The sequence below is a fragment of the Dermacentor andersoni genome, chromosome 6 (genome assembly GCF_023375885.2).
Source record: "Dermacentor andersoni chromosome 6, qqDerAnde1_hic_scaffold, whole genome shotgun sequence".
Taxonomy (NCBI): Eukaryota; Metazoa; Arthropoda; class Arachnida; order Ixodida; family Ixodidae; genus Dermacentor; species Dermacentor andersoni.
In genome coordinates, this window is record NC_092819.1 from 43,456,580 (window position 1) to 43,478,309 (window position 21,730).

At 52.8% G+C, this 21,730-nt stretch overlaps 1 protein-coding gene and 1 long non-coding RNA gene across 4 annotated transcripts in view; one reads left to right on the top strand and one right to left on the bottom strand.

The window, feature by feature from the left end:
* LOC140218964 (uncharacterized) overlaps positions 1–21,730 on the bottom strand; it is a 180,309-nt gene that overhangs the window by 134,651 nt on the left and 23,928 nt on the right. The window contains exon 2 of the long non-coding RNA XR_011895158.1: positions 5,657–5,796. This is a non-coding gene — a long non-coding RNA (uncharacterized lncRNA). The remainder of the gene's footprint in view (positions 1–5,656; positions 5,797–21,730) is intronic.
* The window catches only part of LOC126521975 (plexin-B-like), a 140,977-nt gene that overhangs the window by 78,145 nt on the left and 41,102 nt on the right, over positions 1–21,730 (top strand). For all 3 annotated transcript variants that reach the window (XM_050170734.2, XM_050170737.2, XM_050170735.2), the window contains exons 2-5: positions 4,484–4,746; positions 5,570–5,839; positions 6,592–7,437; positions 19,241–19,417. In XM_050170734.2, the coding sequence (XP_050026691.1) occupies positions 4,627–4,746; positions 5,570–5,839; positions 6,592–7,437; positions 19,241–19,417 (1,413 nt within the window). In that variant the 5' untranslated portion in view covers positions 4,484–4,626. The remainder of the gene's footprint in view (positions 1–4,483; positions 4,747–5,569; positions 5,840–6,591; positions 7,438–19,240; positions 19,418–21,730) is intronic.

Below are 21,730 nucleotides of genomic sequence, written 5' to 3' on the forward strand. Positions count from 1 at the left end.
GCCTCTCGGACCGGGGTTACGCTCGAATGAACGTAATGCGGATGAAAAAAAGAAAGAGAGAGAGAGAGAGAGAGAAAGCCGCTCGGCTTCCAGTTTTGGTTGGCTGCCCCCTTCGAACTTTTCTTGGTCTGTTTCATTGTTTCGCTTTGCTCTCCGTAATCTCCTCTCCCCCTTTCCGATTCATTTTTCCTCCGACGCCGGTCTTCCTCCGCCATCGGGGTGGATCAGGCAACGACGCGCCACCCATCAGTGACTGTTTATGCTATATAAACGCTAACCGTCAAAACCATTTGAATGACAGGCAGTGGCACTACTCGGTAGTGGGTGAAGTGGAGGGAGAGGGAGAAGCTTTCTTTATGGTGCGCAGCCTGCGTCAACTATACTTCTGCAGTTCGCCAACCACCTGGCCGTCGGTGCATCTGCCTCTTGAGTTTAATCAGCGCGCTATCAAATCATCGTTATACGACAAACGGAACTGCGCGGCCTTTCCCTACAGTTGTCACTATATCTGTCTAATTAAGATGGCTCGTCTCAACGGATTTAGAAGAACCTTTCGTGAGAAGGAAAGGGGTAGCCATTAGGCCTTGATTTCAGCTGTCAAAATTCGGACTTCGTTTCACGTTGTGCACTGAAAGAAGAAAGCGATGACATTTCAGGAGAGAGGAATGATGACGACGACTGTATTCACTTCAGAAAGAATGTATTCACTTCAGTGGTACATGGTTGTGACTCTATCCGAGTGTCGAGCGGTTCTGGCTAACACCAAGGCCACAGAGGCGACGCTTTGTTGGGGACGAGGGCAATTACCTCAACACGGGAAAGCGACCTGGAAAGTTTCACACACTCGGAAGGTTGAATTCGGGGCCGATCACAACAGAATGCACGTTCGATCAGCTATAGATCGTGCACAAGTTGAGAGCAACCTCTGGAGCTTAATTTTGTTGACGTACGTGGTAGTTACATGTTTGAAACTTAAAAAGGCAGCGGGTAAACAGAGACCGTACATGGTGTAACGAGATGATGTGACCCCGTTACACACTAACTATTTGTGTAGCAGTATCCTGCACACACAATCAGAAAGAAGCACGTCGGGACGTGCACAATAAGCGAAACGCGCAATTGTACTCAAAGCAATGTCCGACGTCGCTACGAGTGCATCACCGCATTCAGCACGACTCCATGGCGACACCTAATTGAAGTAAGCGCGGTTCTGTAGCGGAAACCTTGCGCAAATCTCGAAGAAATCACATGCAGCTATGTTGCGCATACGTGTATGCTCAAGATACCTGCGGCATTTCCGCGGGCCATCTACACGTCTTTAGGAGTCTGTGCGCCTCCCAAAATTAGCGGGCGTTCCCGTTTTCGAGCCCGTCCAGTATATGTATATACGAAGGACACGATCGTTGTCTACGCTGTAAACGACAGGAGCTTCACGCGACAGTCGTCGCTCGCCGCAACATCGCATCGTTAAACCGTAAAACAGTAGCAGCAGAACTAGCTTATCTCCGTCGACCAGCCGAAGTTTATTTTGCTTCTGCGTTCGTCCGGCTCTAACCGTTTGAAGTGCCCCAGCATGCGTTTTCTCGTTTCAACCCACTTATAGCGTTTCGACGGCAGTTCTGTGTATAAATATATTCTGAAAAAATGGGAATGGAAACTGTATGTAGAAGCGTAGCAAAGTGCAGTGTTCGCGGTAGCGTTAACACGCCCTCTTAATAAGGCTCGAGCGCTAACTAAATCAAGAGCCGCAGGCGTTCACGTTGCTCGCTCCCAAAACTGGTCATGCAGCCGACCTGGCTCTGCCTATAATGTAGGTCGGAGTGTGCTTTTTTTTTTTTGCGGAAAAAGAGGCTAATATTGCACGACGCTCACCGCCGAGCTAACAGCCAATACCTCACTCTCTCACCTACTCCAACAAGTACGTAGAAATAAACGGTCTCCTCGCGGGCTGACCGCGATCTATAGATATCCACGACCTAAGCGAACACGATCGTCGGGCCCCTTAATAACGTATAGGCACGCGCGCGAGCGGGGAAGAAATTCGCTATTTCGAGAAGGCCGGCCGCGCCACCGCGCAGCTTGAGCATGCACGCACTTCGTGGAGGAGGACGCACGGAATGAAACGCGCGACGAACGCCGGTGCATGGGTGAAGAGGAGGGGAATTTAGACAAGGAAGGAGGCATGAAAGAGGCCCGCGGTGCGATCCTTCTCTTCTTCGGCCCCTCTTCTTATGTGTGTGTGTGTGTGTGCGGCAACATCTGTGGGGAAAAAAAAGGAGCTATTTTTAATCGCACGCGTGGGTCTTGTCGGTTCGGGCCGTTCCTTTAATTTCCGGTGTCAGGTAACGCCCGGCGAGCAGCACGCGCCACGAGCGCTTTCTTGTCGGAGAGACCGAAAAGAGAAGCTCGGTCTCTTGCTCCTGAAGAGGCCCCGCGGTATGTAGAGTATAGGTATCTATAGTACATACACATTTCTATGCGTGCATATGCCGAGGTCTATTGGCTGCGACGAGGTCGTGGAGGATCGCGCTTATACAAATATGCGTGTTCTCTGGAGGTCGCGCACGCACGCACGCACGCACGCACACACACACACACACACACACACGCACGCACGCACGCACGCACGCACGCACGCACGCACGCACGCACGCACGCACGCACGCACGCACACACACACACACACACACACACACACACATACATACATACATACATACATACATACATATATATATATATATATATATATATATATATATATATATATTCGCGCGTGGCAGATCCGCGTTCGCGCGAAGAGTTCTTTGTCGGAGGAGAATGGTTCGTGGAATATAAACTCGGGAGGTGTCGTTCCGTTATTTGCGATGCCCGCGCGCGTGCGATAGGTTCTTTATCAATATTAATTAAACGTGAACGCACGGCTAGCCCCTTCTCACATCCCCCACATTTTTAAACTTATTTTTATTTAGTCATAATGATTGGGCGTTTAAGTAGCTAGACATTCCTTTTACCTGACATACAGCCATTAACAGAAGTCGAACAAGGTATGCCGCAGGAGCGTTCCTTGTTCGACCACTGCTAATCACCTTTACAGGGTTACTAACAAGGTACATGTGCTTTAATATGCGTTGCGGTTTTCTCGAGCTGAATAGTACTATTAGTTGCAAGCGTTACAATATTATATATGGCTCTTCTATTCGCACCTGCGCGTTGCGTTATCCCAGTGCACGCACGTCCGCGCTGGTAAAGCCATAAATTCAATGCATGTTAAAAATCCGCTACGATATGTACTACGCGCAGCTTTCGTTTGCTGACAAGGAACAAGTATATATATAGTGTGCGTGAGCGCACGCGAAGAAAAAGTACATACGCTCGGCTGTTGAAGGAAACTATAATGTTTTACGCTATAGTGCTATTTGCATGCATATTGATGCAAGTCACCGGGCAGCGGCGTCTAGATATTTGCGCAGAAACACAGCCTGACGTGTGTGGGCTGCATGATCGAAGCTGAGAGGTGCGTTTTTTTTTGTGGGGGCATATACGCAAACCGCTGATCTCTGGCGAAAACGCGCAACGCGTGCCGCGGGGCGATGCGTATATGCAAATGAGAGGTATATCGAGACGTTGGTGTCAGCGTCTCGCGAGACGCCGGTGGCCAATTGCGCTGACGCCACGTCCTATATATAGTATACACGACCTTGTATATTAATAAGAAAAAAAAAAACTGCACGAAATCAATTAATGGTGATAAATTATTAGAAATTGCTGACACAAATCTTCAGAAATCACGTGGTAGTCGCGCATATACATACTTGGAGGTATACTGTATTCGAGCGGAGCGCGATTGAAGACGGGAGCTTGTGCAGCGTTCTTAAATGAGCGTCTTAGCTTTAGTGACTTTAATTTAACTGGCTGCTGTATAGCGGGTAAGACCTGTCACATTCGTGCAGACAATCGTCCCGACTCTCCCCAGGCTGCCTTGATACGGCGTCTTTCTAGCAGCGACGCAGCTGCAGGCCGCGTGCGCCTCACACGTGTATTGGCCAGTTAATTTTGGAGATCGCGCACACATTGCAAGTGTTGGAACAAAAACAGAGAAACAGGGCTCTGCCTCGTCCGCCTCCGCGTGCCCCAATGACTCGCGTGTGCGTCTGAAGCTTCGTTTCAAACTCGACGCGAGTCGGTCGAGAGACAGGAGCCGAGCTGACTCAGCCCGACCTGCGTTTACGTGCATCTTGCCAAAGCGCATCGGGCGAGTCGACTCACCCCTCGCATACGGGTCGACCGATCGAACTCGTCTCAGCGCATGGCTCGGTCCTATACCTGTGGCGTTTACGTGAACCTTATATATACGACCGGTTTTCCAGCCCGACACGCCTATCATACTCGACCCGCCTTTGTCGTATTCATGCAAAACGCAATGGCGCAGCCCAACGATGTGGTTCTATAATGTCCGTCCCTCCCTGTCTTTCACACGCAGGTTCCGCTGCTGCCCCTGCGCCTTCCGCGGCGGCCCCCATCTTCCTGAGCGACCCATGATCGGCTGCGCGGCGACCACCCCGACGTTGGCCCAGCGGCGGCGACGGTGAGGACGGCGTCGCCCCCGAGTTGTGCGCGGCGGCGATGCTCCGGCCGCGCCAACGACGCCGCTGTGCCAGCGGCCGGCACGGCGCGGCAGCTGCCACGGCCGCCATGGCCCTCCTCAGCCTGCCGCCGCTACTGCTGGCCATGCTCCTGCATGCGGTACGCCTTTTTCTATACATTCGTCGCCTCCTTCGAGTATACTTCGAAGTAACCTCGTGTAGCGGCGCCCATTACCCTGCTCTCGTGTAGACTATATATACCTTGCAAGCGCCATGCCATGCTTGCGAAAAAACGCCGGACGATAACTACAGCAAACTGCAGCTAAAGCTGGTGAACAATGAGGTTTGAATATATATAAAAGCGTCTGCTAGATCACTGATGGCTTGAGATAACAACAAAACTTGTTCACGTAAGGCAGATGTCATACCGTATAGAAGAAGTGCCGCAACTCCCATCTTAAAAAGAAAGAAAAAAGACAGTGCGAATAACTGAAACGTTTGCGTCCCTACAGCGTACAGTTATAACGATCACGCTTTTCGCTTGATTGTTTTGCAAACCTTCTTTATCACTGTATACATCATAATCATCACCCAGCACCTGGAGTGGCATGTCAGGCTAACATCCCCAACGTATATATATATATATATATATATATATATATATATATATATATATATATATATATATATATATATATATATATATATATATATATATTTTATCCTCTTACTGTGTGAGCTATAAAAGAACTCTCGTGTGAATGTACAGTCGAGATGCTTCACAGAGCTAATTAGCAATGCTATGAGTGCTGATATGTCCGACTTTGCACATGTAGGTCGATCGCGATCGCGGCTGATAAGTAAGGATAATTGCGAGGCGAGAACACGCTCGAGCACGCACATTGGTCGTGTATACACCCACACACATGCGGACTCCTCGCTTACATTTCATTCCCGTCCACGACCGCTGCTTCTCGCTGCAGGCCGAAGCGGCCCGGCTCGTGTCGGCGGCGGACGACGGCGTGGTGGCCTCGTACCGGAGCTACAACGAGAGCGTCAACTTCACGCACCTGGTGCTGGACAGGGCGGGCGGCCGCCTCTACCTGGGCGCCACCAACAGGCTGTACCAGCTCGACGCCGCGAGGCTGCAGCTGCAGGTGGACCTGGCCACGGGACCCGTCCAGGACAGCGTGCTCTGCTCGCCGGCCAGCTGCGAAGGGTACCCGACGGTGCCCACAAACAACGTTAACAAGGTGCGTATATATATATACGTGTCGCCCGGAGTCCTTATAGGTCGGCAGAATGAGCCAGACACTCCCTCACATATATTTTCGCAAGCTGTGCATTCACTGACACTCGTGCGTGCTCAACACCTACGGCACTCGCGTTCATTCACCAGCACCCACTTTCGCTCATGCTCGCGTCCTCTCCCAACTTATACTGGGGCTCTCTGCACTTTCTCTCGTCCACTCAAAAGTCATCGTCAGTGACTTTTGTTAGTGCTCAATTTAATTGCAACTCGCTCCTGCTCTTACTCATGTAAACAGTAACTCACAGGCACTCACTCTAGTTCGTATACTCCTGTCCAGTAAGATCTAATTCCTCCTTCACTAAAGCTTTATCCCACGCCTGTAAAATCAGTGTGGAGAGAGTATCAATCAGCGTACTCGTGTATGAGTATTCCGGCCTATCCTGGTGTCTATTGGACTGTCTTAATTTTTGAGACTGCGTCCCTAGGCTCTTTTGTTCCGACCTTGCATCTCAGACGGCGCACTATAGTCTGTGGCCGTCTCGCCGCTTCACCGTTCACGTCCAAGAGCCAATTTGGTGCTATGTTCCTTGCCAACATCACACGGCTAGTCTGTGAGAGTAGGCTCAAGTCTTTTAAAGGTTGCTCTGCCGCTGACAGAAACAGCGTAGAACTAGACGACATGCCACCAACAGCCCCGCGGCGCAAATCCTTCGCGACTCATGGACGGAATCCCTCGTTTCTGTCGTGGCGCAGGTCCTGCTGATCGACCCGGTGGCCCAGAAGCTGATCGTGTGCGGCAGCGCGCGCCAGGGCGCCTGCCAGCGGCACTCCCTCTCGGACGTGGCCGAGAAGGAGCCGCTGGTGCCCACGCCCGTGGCGGCCAACGACGAGAACTCGTCCACGTTCGCGCTCATCGCGCCGTCGCACTACTACGGCCGCGACTCGCGCGCCCTGTACGTGGCGACGACCAACAGCCGCCAGGGCCCGTACCGGGACATGGTGCCGGCCATCTGCACCCGCAGCCTGGAGCCGGAGTCCGAGCGGTTCCGCATCATCGAGCCGAACTTCTCGGAGTCGGCCCGCATCGACATGGCGCACCACATCAAGGACTACTACCTCGTGCGCTACGTGTACGGCTTCCACACGGACGAGTACGTGTACTTCGCCACGGTGCAGCGGAAGAGCCACCTCCGCGCCTCCGAGGAGCTCGGCTACATCAGCCGGCTCGCGCGCGTGTGCACCTCCGACCCGGCGTACAACACGTACACCGAGGTGACGCTGCAGTGCGTCGGCCCCGACGGCACCGACTACAACCTGCTCCAGGACGCGGTGGTGTTCGACGCCGGCGACGACCTGAGTCGCGAGCTGCGCCTGCCCCTGGGCGGCGGCGGCAGGCGGCGTCGTGTGCTGGCGGCCGTGTTCGCGCTCTCGCGGGACCACACGGCCCGGTCGGCCCGCCGCTCGGCGCTGTGCCTCTACCCGCTGAGGGACGTGGAGCGCCGCTTCACCGAGAACATACACATGTGCTACAACGGCAGTGTCCTGACGCGAAATATGGATTACATCGCCGGAAGCGTCCAGAGCTGCCCGGAGCCGGGGGTAAGTGCCAACTCTCCTCCAGACGTGTCATTTTCCCCACGGGGTCAAGAAAAAAAAAAGTACACGTATTTAAGACGCCAGTGTCGGCACCGTAAACGTAGAAGTATGAATGTAGATCGATGCTTGTCGGACCTGACTGAGAGCCAACCACTAGTTTACGATGGGCGTCGTTCCCTCCACGTATACCCTTGCAAGGAGAGCCGCAGGGCTTTCGCCACCTCCACTGGGTTAACTATAACTGTACTGTACATCTTGAATGTTTCGAGGTATGACAGAGGTTAACGATCGAGGTTGCTCGCCGTGCACTGTTGCAAATCTCATGCAGACAATATACGAAGCTCAGCTAGGAGAGTTATACGTATGCTCCCGCTAGACCTCAAAGGCTTTGCTGCAGCAATGCGAGTTTTACGCAGGACTCACGGTACCCGTAAGACTTCACGACAAGCCCGGTCACGCGCGCAGCAGATTTGAGAGCACCGAATAAGTCTTGCACATCAAGTGCGCACGCCACACACTCGCACTTCATCGCAAGCTCCACTTTACGCGTCACAGCTGAGAATCTGGCGCCGACTTGACAAATACACTCACTCGCTACATATACTGAGACACCGCGGTCGCCGTAGGAGGAACTGAATCTGGGCTTTCTCGCTCACTTCACTTTTAAGCTGCTAAAATGAACGATAGGCCGTAAATCATTGCGGTCGTCGTCCACACCTCGACGAAGTTGAAGACACAACGTTCTTCCAGCGTTATCTTCCAGAGGGATTCGGGGCAGGGACGCTATCTGGTATTGTATATGTCCCGAGGAAAGAACGGCTCTTTAGTATGGTGTATATAGAGTGCAGAGGCGTTAGCGCGGCTCACGATACGTGCGGACCGAACGGCCTCGCACCGTAAGTCCGGCCTAATAGCCATCGCCCACAACTTCGGTGAAGCCGAGAGTCAATCAGTTAGGCTGGTACGAAGAAAAAAAAAAAAAAGGAGGGAGGGGGACATCGGGAACAAGACAAAGAAGCCCACTATCGGGCCTTTCCTCGTTGCGAGTTCGAGCTCCGGGCGCTCCTCCGATAAGCGCGCGTTCGCCGCCGAGTGGGCGTGGCGGCGGTGTCGAAAATTTCGGGGCCACCGTTGATGGATGGCGCAGGCGGTGAGCAGATAAGCGACGAACCGAGCGCGACCCCGAGCGCGCTTCGACCACGGCCGCGCTTTTTACCCCCGTCGCTGCCGTGTAGTTCGGGTCCTTCGATCTTGGTGGCTGACCGTGGAAGCAAAATGAGCAGCTTTGCATACTACCCATGCTGCAGCGGGGCCCGGTTTTGCTACATCGAACAGTGCGGTCACGCCATCGGGCGCTATGTTCTTAACTGAGACTCGATCGAGACTATATAGCGTTGAATGACGTTGTCAAAACCGCTTCACTGAATGCGTTATTGTGCAAGTTAATACGAACTTTCTACTTATATTCAGCCCAATTCAGCTAGCCTTATACTTGAACGTATGTTGCTCTGTGTCACAGGCGATTTAATCGGACTGTCTAATATGTTCATCTTCGGGAAATTATAATTAGCGCGAAACTACGCGCGCGCACGCGCGCATGCACAAGAGAATATCGGCAAAAATGAAGGCGCCTGTCTCGTCGCCTGCCTCTCGTGCGTGGATGGACGATAAAACTTTATTGGATCTATTTAAACGCGGTTGGGTCCCTATAGACGTCCAGGAGCACCCTGGCCGACATCTCTCGGCAGGGGCGGTCCACCAGCCTGAGCTGGTCATCCGAGCGAGTGGCCCGAAGAGCGGCCTCCCACGAGGAATAGGAAGGGTTGGGAATAGGCACCACCATGGGGCTTGTGGCAGCTCCACAAACAGTGGAAAAGATATGCCCGGGGCGGCTCGGCAGGTGGTATATTGTGGATTATGGAGACCAGGGTAAAATAAATGCCCCAGATAGGCAGATATAAATGCTTTGCTCTGAATCTCGCGCCAGACTGAACTCGCATGGGCGGTAAGGGAATGGTGAGGGGGAGGTAAATCTCGCCTATACCTTTCCTGTAACACGTGGTAATCTGGTGGCAGGTATACAGATCTCCTGCGTGCGCGTTGTTTTTCGCCAATTGCCGTTTACCGCAGGCTGTGCCGGGAGAAGTTCTGCTCCTGGTCTTTGTGCGCACGTGTGTTTTTGTTTGTCTGTGTTTATGGCCTCCCGCTCTAAAATGTTAGCCCCCATGGTCAACTGCACCAGCATCCGCGTTGTGCGCCCGCGCTATGCAGTTGCCTCTCCGTGTGTGGACTTTTCATTATCATCTTAGCCACGATATACAGGTACATTAACGCGACAACGTCAAGGAGCCCGCGTCGCAGAAAAACCGACGGCGCTCTAAAAATTCCGAACTATTACGCATACCCGAATTTCGAACCAAATTCCGAACCACGCATACCCAACCACTTCTCTACCACCAAAGTTGCTCAGATCTTGTCTTTCATTCTTTACAAAGTTATTCTTCCGAATTTGAGAACGACAGTCCACAAACAAATGTAATGGGGAAAAATACACCGACAGCGCATGTCCTTTATGTTAGCTCTTCTCAAACTGAAATATTGAAAGTGCGAAACAATAACAGGAGATCGACCCACGCAAGAGGTCGCGTTTCTACCAGAAAGCTCGCCTTCGTGCATAGCGTTCGCAGCCATGCGTTTCCCTGTTAATTAAATTATGGGGTTTTACGTGCCAAAACCACTTTCTGATTATTAGGCACGCCGTAGTGGAGGACTCTGGAAATTTGGACCACCTGGGGTTCTTTAACGTGCACCTAAATCTTAAGTACACGCGTGTTTTCGCATTTCGCTCCCATCGAAATGCGGCCGCCGTGGCCGGGATTCGATCCCGCGACCTCGTGCTCAGCAGCCCAACACCATGGCCACTGAGCAACCACGGCGGGTCGTTTTCCTGTAAACATTACGTTACATAAGCTGCAGTTGCCGGGAAGCATGAAAAGCAGTAAGGGGTCTATCGCGTTCCATTCTTAAAGGCGAAACGTAAGCGCCCTCCAAATTCTTTTAAAGGAACGGTGCCTGTACTTGTCAAATACTTAAAATTAGCTATACGCTTACATGAACCCGACAAAGGCGGCTCGAGTCAGCTTGTCAGACTGAAAACGCAGGTCGGTGGATTCGTGTAAACGTTAGCAGGTCGGGCCGAGCGACCGTTGAGACGAGTTCGGTCAACACGTCGCCGATAAGTGGTGGTGGGTTGACTCGCCCAACCAGCTGGGCAAGCTGCATGTAAACGCGATGGGATCGGGCATGGTTTAGCTCGACCTCTGACTCGACCCGCTCGCGTCGAGTTCTTGTAAGCGAGGCTAGCACCCGCTTGAGAGCAACTGTGCGTCTAAGCTGACAGTTATGGTGCCATGTGAAAGCGTGCCGTGTTACAGTCTCCACAGCCCACGTGGGCTGACAATATACTATAGTTTGCACTATAGTGGTCAAGTGTTTATACAAACTTTTTGAGTCTCCACACCAAAGCATCGAATGAGCAAAGCGCTGCCTCAGCAGCACTCCTTTCACTACACTGCATGGCGGACGCGTGCACGGATGAAAAACTACTGGACGATATGCAACCGCGCCTCGCGCGCCTTCGGTATAGTATGCGATCTATCCATCCTGTTTCTTGTCTCCTTTCCGAGCGTTGCCGGGTTGCGGGTGTCCTCAGCCCTGGAAGCTCGTCCTTGAGTATCGATCGACGGCGGCCGCGGCAGCCGATTCCTCTCTCAACGTCACAGAAGCGACGTAGATGACAGGACAGAAAGAGAGGCGAAGCGAGGGAGAACGCTGGGCGTACGGGAGCAGTGAATGCGTACCGAAGAGCGCGCGTCCGCTGGCGTCCGTCTTCTGTGAGCGACGCCCAGTTGCGCGCGAACTCGGAGAGAGAGAGAGAGAGAACGTGGTCGGGTGCTTCTTCCTTTCCGGAAGTTGCGGCGCCAAAGCTACACGTATTTCTGTTTCACAACAAAGCGTCCGCGTCTCGGAGAGCATACGCCGATTCGGCGATGAAATTTCAAAAAATAATAATAATAATAATAAAAAGAAGGATGAAAAGGGGGGCTTTTCAGGGCGAGCCGACTGTGAAATCCCCGTCGCCACCAATGGCCAATATGAAGGGGACGGGGGGAGGGCGGCTACAGTTGGCCCTCCGAGGCGCCGGAGGGGGTTTCAAACCCGCTGCTCCTGGCGCAACAGCAGCGTCGAAGGTTGCCGGCGCGTGTATAGGGCCCAGCGCACGTAATCCGCTTAGCAGCTCCTCAGCGCGTCAGCCTCTGCTGCTGCTGCTACTTTCCGATGCCTGCTGCTTGCTGGTGGCGGCGGTGCTTTGCCTCTGTGAGGCACCCGACGCGGAGCAGATTGAAATGTTTGCGCAGCGCTCGGGTCGCCGTGCCCCGCGGCTTTTTTTCGATGCCTTCGTGCGGGTTTGGCTGTGTACTTACTAGGCGCGCTTATACTTGTGCGGGTGCCAGCATTGCTTTCTCCGCGTAAGCGCGAGGTATATACGGTGCTGCCTGCGCGCGAAACAAGAGTCTGTGGTTGCCGCTTCATATCGCATCTGCAATCGTATGGTTAGAAGGCGAAGCCGAGCCAATATATAGTCACGTTCTCAACTAGGGCGTGACTGATAAATATGGGGAGGCGTTTTCTTGCTTTTGTTTACACTTCGCTTTTTCCTTTTTTATTTTCCCCATTGGGAATAAGAGCTTTGGTGCGTTGCAGTTCTCTTTCGCAAGAGAGAGAGAGAGAGAAATAACGTTCATCACCCGCAAAAAGAGCCAATATCTTCCCGCGTTTACGCTTTCCTGGGACCTTCGAGCTATACCGACAAAGCGGTTACGTCTCGGCAAGATTAAAAAAAGTAGCGCCATTGCTTTGATGAAAGGTATGAAGCCGGCGCCCACTGTCACGGCTTCTTTCGTTCGAGTATTTTAGCTTTGGTGTGCGAAAATTTTTAGCATGTCTGTAGGCACTAGCGAAACTTGTTTTCTCTTCACTTCGTTATATTTTAAATGTCCAGCTTATTGTTGCGTGTCCGCAGAAGCAATTTCGCGAAAGCTTTTCTGTTACTTCGACGCATGCTACAGTGCAGTTTACAGTCATAAAAGAGCTTGACAAAAGAAAAACGCGTAGCATACATTATGTTCACATGCGCCCAAGCACACAGACTTTGGAGAAGTTTTGAAGAATGTCCCTAAATAATGCGTGACCCGCGTGAGTGCGCGCGCACGCGCTGGCTTGTTTCACGCAATTCTTTCAAATCTCGTAAATCGCAGCAGCGAACGTCGTAAGTCATCGGAAGTTGAACGGCCCTTCCAGGCCTGCTTTCGCATCTCTTGCTTTCTAAAACACATCGCCTCGCAGGCATTCCCGCGCTACAGTCGATATAGGAGGCACTAGGTCGATATTCTTTCCCTCGCCAGCGCAGCAGCGTTGTGCGGCGAAGCGCGCTTAGCAGGGGTCCCGCGCCAAATTAGCAACACGTGCGAAGAAACGTGGGAAGCGCGTCCGTTGCGTCGCCGAAGGCGGCGAATTAAATGGAAAAGAAGGAAGGAAAAAAAATAATTAAGCGCACACTCGAGGAGTGCATGAAATTGAATGAACCCAGCTGCGGCACACGATTCCTTATTTCCCCGCCGAAAACGAGGCTTCACAACGCCCGCCAGCCATCAGCGCGAGGCCCCGAATTAAACGAAAGTGGATTCAGTTTTCATTCGCGACGTTCGACTTTGTACTTTTTCGTTCGCACACACATACACGCGCGCGCGCGCGCACGATCTCCGGCATAAGAGGCAGTTTCTCGTCTAGAGGAAATGGAACGCCGTTTTAGAGCAGCCAGATCGGTGCGACGCGCGTGTTTCAAACTAGAAAGAAACAAAACGTGGCGGAGACGCCTGGCCGTGTTTTATTTCTCGTATTCGTTTCCTTTCCTCCAAAGCCCGGTGGCGTTCCAAGTTCCGCCGTTTTGCTCTCCGCCGGAGGTGTTGTCTCTTATTGTTTCCGACAGCAGGGGGCGCGGCGCGCGCTGCCGACAGAGTTCGTTGCATGCCCCGGTCGCTCCGAACGAAATTCGCCGCCAGCTGCCCCTGACTTCTTGACTGCCTCCCCTCTCACCCCTGTGCATGGCTTCTCAGCCCCCCGCTCCTCCTTGTTCTGACGCTGCTTCGAGCTCGAGACGAAAGGACTGCGGGGGGGGGGGGGGGGGGGGGGGGGGCACCTAGACTCGAACTCACAGCCTTAACCAGTCGTGGAACACAGTCGCCTTCGTTCAGATCCCCCCCCCCCCCCCCCCCTAAACCTAGCCGCTTGCGAGTTTTTCCAAGCCTTCATCTCCTTTATCATCCATAGAGGAGCGAAGGAAAGCGTGCGATGTCTGCCGTGTGGATGGAGCGTTGAGAGGAGTTTCTTTTGGCTCCCCCTCCCTCCCACTATAGCTCGAGCGAAATCTGAGCGCTTGGCTTGGGCTCCCTGCTTCCTTTCGCGCGGCGGCGGCTTGTGCGCAGTTTCTCCGTAATGGGAAACACAAGACGTGTTCCTTCCGCGAACTGTGTCTTTTTCCTCTGCGCCCACTTCCCCCCTATTACTCGTTGGCGTCTCTCGGCGTGCTGCGCTGGTTTTGGGTCCCTCCGAAAGAAACTTTCGAAAAAAATTTTGTCGGAATAAGAAGTAAGTCGAACTATCCGGAGAATAAATAAAAGATAGGCGCTAGACGCCTTATTTAGCGAGTGTTCGGCTTCTCTGCAGAACAGGGCGACATTACAGTGCAGGCGGCGTAGTGTCGTAGCGTTCTTTGCTTGCTTGTTTGTTTCTGTGCTTGTTTCGGTGAAATTGTAATGCTTCTCTACTACCAAGCCAGAATGAAACGCAAACAGGGGAAAACAAGCTAGAAAGCGCATTCGCCTTTCGCCACTGTACGTGACGCTGGTGTGTTCTTGGTTGCACCGTGATCACGCTCTCTGAAGGAGTTCATCGTGAGAGGCGTTCTAACTTGTCTTACAGTTAGCGTTTAGTTTTGGTGTGACAGTACATCGGCTGCTTTGGTGCAAATGCTGAACGCTGTAGACTCGTCGTTTTTCCGACGTAGCGCTAACTTCGCTTTACTTCGAATGGTTTTTCGCTGGGCCTGCATGCACCTTGTGTCGAAAACTGTCTAGCGTAGAAAAGAAAAAAAAAGAAAAGACGGCGTGGAAATGTCATTGGCCTGCCGACGCTGAATACACCGCAGATGTTTCAGAATGGCGGACACAACCGACTTGCTTGCTTGCGCCAAAGCAGCGCCTCCTAGATAACAGGCCTGCTCACTCTGCTTTATGACGTTTCTACTGCTTGAATTTCCATTGCCAAGCCCGGCGTGACGAAAGCGCTGACGTCAAGATCACCGCGGATTACTCGGGAGCGATCCCGTTAGATTCTATTGCAGTCGGCCAAGGTAGCATGGCGTCACGGATCGAAGCGCACCGGCCTTGTGCTATCTAGGAGGCGTTGGCTAAAGGCGCGTTAGCGTGCGCAACAAAGCTGAGTCGTCGGCACAGCGAGTGCGCAGGAACCCGAATACCTTTCTCGCAGGACGGACGGTACTGCTGAGTATAAGCTATTTCTAGACTGCCTGCTGACTATAGAACCTTAATACAGGATTTCATAATAGTGCTCATCCCTTCCCGAAGACAGAGACGATGAAACTAATGAAAATTGTAGAGATGCTAGCCTGATATATGCGGCGAGATACTCACTGAAGGGGGGGGGGGGGGGGGGGGGGAGGGCAGTGTTCTGCATTCACGGGCGTGTTCGGGCGTCACAGGTCGAAGTGCTCAGTGTTCAGCCATCGTCCTCGTTAGTAGCCGTGAAGACACTGTCCATTACTGGCCATCGACCGCCGCACTGTATAGTCATTTGCGACTTCGTCGCATCCTTTCCTGCCTGCTTCGTTCTCGACCGCGGGGTTAAAAAAAGAAAGAAAAAGAAATAAAAGGAAAAGCAAGATCTTTAGACAGATGGGTGCCCGCCCCGGCCTCTTGGGCCCTCTTCATTACGGGCCAGGTCGAGACCCGATCCCTCGAAAACAGTCCGTCGGCTGTTCCTTCCGGTTAGCCGCTCGATCACGCGTGATGCATGCTACAACCTCGGTGGCTACAGCGGCGTGCTCGCTGTAGCGCGGTGCGGAAGCGTGGATGCTTGCACCTTCACGAGGTGCGCGTTTGCGCTCTAACGAGTGAGAGAGAAAAAAAGAAAGAAAGAAAAGGAAAGAAAGTACAGTCATGTTCGCTCCTGCATCACAACACTATACACCATCACAGACCACGACGCCCCTTATGCATATACGTGCGTGCGCGCACGTGAACTAGACGAGCAGCTAGAGCGCGCGTGGGGTTCTGTCAAAAAGATACTAAAAAAATAAAGCGAAGAAGCAAAAGGAATTAACTGCAGAAATTAATAACTGGTTCGTTCTTTTGCTCCGGTCGCGGCTGAGTGTAACGATGCACCGGCGCTTATTAATGAGGCTCGCCGCGCTGCGCGCCCATACGTGTATATATATACACACACCCCGTAGGCTGCAGGGGGCCAAGCATTTTTAATGCGCACTCCCCCTCTCACTCAAGCCGTCTTTTTTCTTCATTTACTAATTTTTATGTTGCGCGCTGTCGTGCGAGCCAGTTTCGCTAACGTGCGATTAGCGCGGCGGCCTTCAATGCGGCGACCGTGCGAGCTGCACCATCAACAACAACACTGCCTCCCTGCACACAGTTCTTCTCGCTTCCCACTCGTTTCCGTATAACACAGCGCATCGTCGTCAGTGGTGTGCGCGCAGCGCCCCAGACGCGACGGTCCCTAATGCTGCAGCCACGTACGCTTTGCGCAGATGCCCAACATTCTGTTGCTCACTCAGTCTTCTCTTCGAAACGTTTTTCACTCAAATTTGTATTGCTTTGCTTCGAAGCGGCCGGTAATTACGCGTCACGGCATCCTTGCGTTTTCCTAGACCGTGTGTGTCTGTCCATGTTTCAGGGAGCGCTGCTGCAGGAAACAGCGCGTGAGCTCGGCGTGCGATGTTTACAACCGCGAAAGGAACCGCGCGTATATACGCTCGCACACGAGCTCTCGCGGTCTCGAGTACTGCCGCAGCTTCCTCCACAAGTCGCCAGTCTGAGGACTGCATACACAGCCGCACAGCCACACGCGGGAGCGGAAATAAACTGGCCAAAAGGTTTATACTTTTCATCGCAGCAGCGCAAGTGGCGACATGTTGTGATGCTTTGTTAAACCGCGACGCATTAGATGGTTATTTGTGTCACGTGAGTGTTCTTCCCGAGAGGGGGGGGGGGGGGGGAAGAAGCGGACCAACTGTACGGTTAAAAGAAACACTTTAACTGTAACACTATAACACTTGAGACGCAGACGTGAGCAGCGCCCTCGGGGGCGCCATCCTGTGGCAATGAGTTAATTCATAGCGACACCAAACTATACTGCTGCAATGATTATGGGTCATGCGTAGAGTGTACTAGAATACCGGTTATAGTCTAGTAAACTCTAGCCATGCGCTACTTAGCTGGCGAAGTAAAGGCGCCGCGAAATCCTGATCATTGACCCATAGCCCGCTGTTTTCTTTTGCTTCAACGGAAACATGTCATGCAACGCAGACGTTTCTAAAGCATTGTGGTTTAGCGTCACAAGATGTCGGCGCTACTGCTGGCGGCGTTCACGTTACATTCGTATTTTGAATATTCATTGTTATAATAGAGGCGCATATGTTTATATAGATGTCTTATGCGGAATTAAGGACGTCCCCGTGTAGTCAGTAACTGTATGCAGGTACCTCCAAAATCTGCGATATTCCGGTATTTCTTGAACGGAATGTAGTATAAGGACCGGCTAAAGCTAATATCTTCATTGCCCTTCGTCTACAGCTCGCCTGGCCTCCGGCGTTCTCCACGCCTTTCTTTCTTTCGAGCTCTGCATGTATCGGCGTGCCAGAGACATGCCCCTCAGGCCGACCTCACCAACTGAAGCCTCCTCTCGAAAGCCCCTTTCGGTCTCTTCCTCGCATCTTCCACTGCCTCTTCTTTTCTCTCCTCCCCTTCCTCCTCCTTTCCCACTGCTTCCAAAACCATGCACGACAAGAGAGAGAGAGAGACACCGAGGAGGGTGAAATGGTTCCGACCACCTTTGCGTGCCCTTCTAAGTATCGGGCCACTTCGATGATTTATCGAAGCCCCGGTCCTTCTCCACCGGTCCTTCTCCACCCGCCGTGTCCCTTTCTTTCTTTCTTCTCTCTTGTCCCGAAGCAGTGGCGAATTAATTGCTGGTCGCGAGGACGACACCGCGGGCAATTTTCATTCATGATGGGCGCTCCGCGAGCGAGACCTCAGCCACGGACACTGCTCGCCTTAATTGCGCAACCAAAGGCGCGCGAGATTTATTTCGGTTTCCGCGGGCGGTGTACGTGTTGTCGGCGGTCTATCGGCGCGTGATTTGCTGCCGCGTTCTTTAACTTGCCCATTCGTAGTGTTATGACCGGGCGACGGCGGTTTTTTTGGCCATTTCTTGGAAGCGCTGCGTCATATCTTTAGCCGCCTCACACGCATGCGCCCTTCGTGGACGGTCCAGGTCACGGGCTGACGCGTTATAATCGCGTAACAAATGGCATGGGCGTGGATTCAGCGTTTCGTTGGGCGCGTCTTTATCATTATTACTTTTTTTTTGTCAATCAGCGACTTAAAGAAGAAAGTTAGCCGCGCCTTACGAGAAACCCTAATCCGCCGGCCTAAGAGCGCGAGGAAGGTGGAGCAGAAATATGCCTTTTTCGTTGCGCTCGCCTTTTAATCACGCGTTATGAACCTGCATATTATATATACTGCGCGCGGTCGGGGCACGCCTTCGATTACGCGGGGCGTTCTCGTGGGACATCCATATTTAACGTCACTAGTCGCGCGTGCAGCAGCGCTACCGGATTCGTTTCTGCGGCGGCTGGTCACCTTAACGGCTGGTTTCCGTTTAACGACGTGATATTACGACCTGTCCTAACACCTGTAGTACACCGACGTGGTCACGGTTGGTCGTCGAAATTGTCGCTTCGCTGAGGTCACGCGAGCCTGAGCGCCAACCGGAGGAGCTTTGCTGCCATTACGTAATAAGTTGGCTGTCGTCTGCGCTTTCTGAAGCTAGCGTGGTTCCCGCCCACCTTCACGCGCCGTCCAAATTAGCCCTCCAGCAAACTCAAGCGTCAAAGCATCTTAAGCATTTTCAACGCTTTCGGAAAGGTGTGGGCCGCATTTTATCATACAACGCCTTCTTTCACAAGTGTTAAATAACATAGAAGGTCATGGATCGTATTTGTTATTGTTGCTGTCTCTAACCGAGATCGAGTAGCGCAGGTGTCTCGCGGTTCGCGTATCCGAGCGAACGAAGTCAGGATGTGTGCTGCACGAGGTGAACAGGACACATGTACGTCTCACGACTTCACAGCCTATATAGAGCACGCCGCGGCTGGGCCGATTTAAATCTACCGCCGCGGCAAGTGTGGTCGCGAGGGGTGACAAGGTGCTGCGTCAAGAAGCACAATCATATATTTGCTGCTATACGTCGTTCGCAAACGAACCTAAGCACACTCTGTATAGTAACAGCAAAGCATGGCGGTCGCAGCATAACTGCGTTCCGCCGTGTGGAGGTTTATGTTTCAAAAAGAATTTTCGCCAGCTTGCTGCGCGCTTTCGCGCACTTCGTGACGTCACCGGCTGACTGGTGGTGTTGTCTCCTTGCCCACTTGCAGCAGAGCGGCAACGTGCTGAGCTTCTGCAACGAGACGCTGAAGCTGAACGGCAGCTCGCCCATCTCGCGTGCCGCCAGCGCCGTGTTCGAGAACCTGACGCTGACGTCGGTCGCGGCTGCCGCCACGCCGCAGCACAGCGTGGCTTTCCTCGGCTCCGACAGAGGGCGCCTCAAGAAGGTAAGAAGCTTTTTTTTATTTATTTTTTTAAACCTAGGTAGGACATTAGCCAATATAATGGCAAGAGCTTGGTGGCGCGACCCACCGCCCCGTTCCGAAGGGGATGCTCATAACCTCCATCCATCCATCCATCCATCCAAGCTATTAGTGAACCTGTCACGCACGTGAACACTAGCAAGGAACCACTGAGCACGTATTGCTACAGAATGTCGGGCCGTACTCCCCGATATACATGTGAACGTATAGAGTCACCCTGACCGAGGGTGACTCTGTATGAGTTCCACGTTTAAGTGTATAGTTTAGTTTCCGCTGTACGTTCCAATTTAAGAGCAGCGCGGGAGACGGAGATCTCCGGCGGTGACGAGCAGATTGGGAAAACTTGCAATGAAGCGGACTTTCTATTTTTAATAACGGAAACAAGATACGCCAGAAAGATAGGAAACACGCTTTAGCCCGGTGTCACGTGCCACCACCCCTATCAGAGCGAGCGCTCGCGTAATCATCATCATCAAACAATGCAATAAGTCTTGCTGACGCGTCGCAGTGTTCATCTAAAGGTAAACTTGGACCCAGTCACTGACCGAGGTAAACTCGCATACTCGCGCCTTTGATAAATAAATAAATAAACAAATAAATAAACACTAACTTCCTGACCATAAATGCATTACTTCTTGAAAACTGCGCTGAAAGTAGCTTAGATAATGAAAGCTCAGCATGTTCCAGGATGGGAGGCCATGGTTCAGAAATTGTGCACTGGGTATGCCATGTAATGAAAAAAACTTCATTCACCTCAAGGTAGGGTGAAGCTGAAACTTCCGCGAGTTTCCCGTTAAAGAAATCGTCGCATTTGTAGAAAAAGAAAATCCTTCCTGGCCTGGGGAACGCGAACAAGGGACCATCGCCTGACATGACAGTTTCCATCGCCTGACCCGAGGTTTTTCTTCTGATAGCGCTCATTAGCGCTCCTTTTTAAACCGAGAGCGCCGGACACCGGCGACACGTACGATTCCATATCGCCTGCGCCTTTAACAACATCCCGGGCAGCAGCAGCGAGCGCTCTCCCCGTCTCTCCCGATAAACTCTTTTGACATTTCACGGTAACGTGCGTCGTGCGCATTGGTCGATGATGCCGCCGGCAATTAGACGAGGTAAAATGGCAGGCGGACGCCGCCAGCAGTAAGTCATCGATTTAGGACGCCGGGCCGCGCGCGGGTGTCGCCGCCGCTTTTTCGCTTCTTCGACATCGACTAATTGAGCGTCGTCGTCGGCGGCGGGAATCATTTCACACGCTGCATAAACGTCGGTCGTTAGCGCCGCGACGACCGAATTCCGAACCTCCCCCCCGGCGGGGCGCTTCGCGGCTGCCCAATTTTCCGCTGCGCTCCACCGATTTTTCCCGGAGCAAATATGGCGGCGCTCGCTACAGACATATCTCTCTCTATATATAGAGAAAGATAGGTCGGCTGCACCGTGCGCAGTAATCCGTCACCTGTGGCCGCCAATTCGTCGCGCGTCGTACGCCTGACGGCGGCGAAGGAGAGGCGCCTCTTTTCGTTCTATTCTGCGCGAAGGGAAGGAAATGGGCTCAGGTAGGGGTGGGTGGGGCGAGCGGAAGGTACCCGCGGGCTGATTCGAATCGGGAAGCGTCCGCGATCGTGCCTTACAGCTGGGCCTCGCCCACGCCGCCGCTGCTCTCCCGAAAAGCACGCTCGCCTGGCGCAAATTGGATGTCGTCCCATTCCCGAACGCTTCCTTCACCTCCGTCTCTCCAGAGCTGCCTTTGTATTTCCTTTCTTTATTCCCTGATTTCTTTTCCCGATACTTTCTCGTCCATTTTCCCCCCATCGCAGCTGCTCCCTATACGTGCCCTTTGTCTTTTTCTTCGTCGCGTCTTCTTCGTACCCGACAGGCGCGTTCGGCATCTCTCGGTGCCTCGGAATGTGTATACTGGTCCGGCCCGGCCGCCTCCAGCCGGCGGGGCCGCGTCTCGGCCAGGCGTCTTGCGTTGCCCTCCGTGAAATGGCCCGCGAGGATCTTTCCTCCTTCTGGCGGCGACAACAACGGCAAAACAAGGCCTTTTTCTCTCGCGACAACCCTCCCCTTTTCCCTTCCTTTCCCGTACACATCTTGCGCGCACGGCTTCTCCCTCTTCCCCTTACACGCGATGCGTTCCCGTCTTCCCGTTTATTATTTTTTTTCCTTTCTCGCGAACCCGTTTCAGCCAGTTTCCGCCAAATGTGGCACATTCCCCCCCATCTCCCTTACCGCTTTGTCTCGGCTGCTCTTTTCAATCGGCCCGTGCGCCGCATTGTT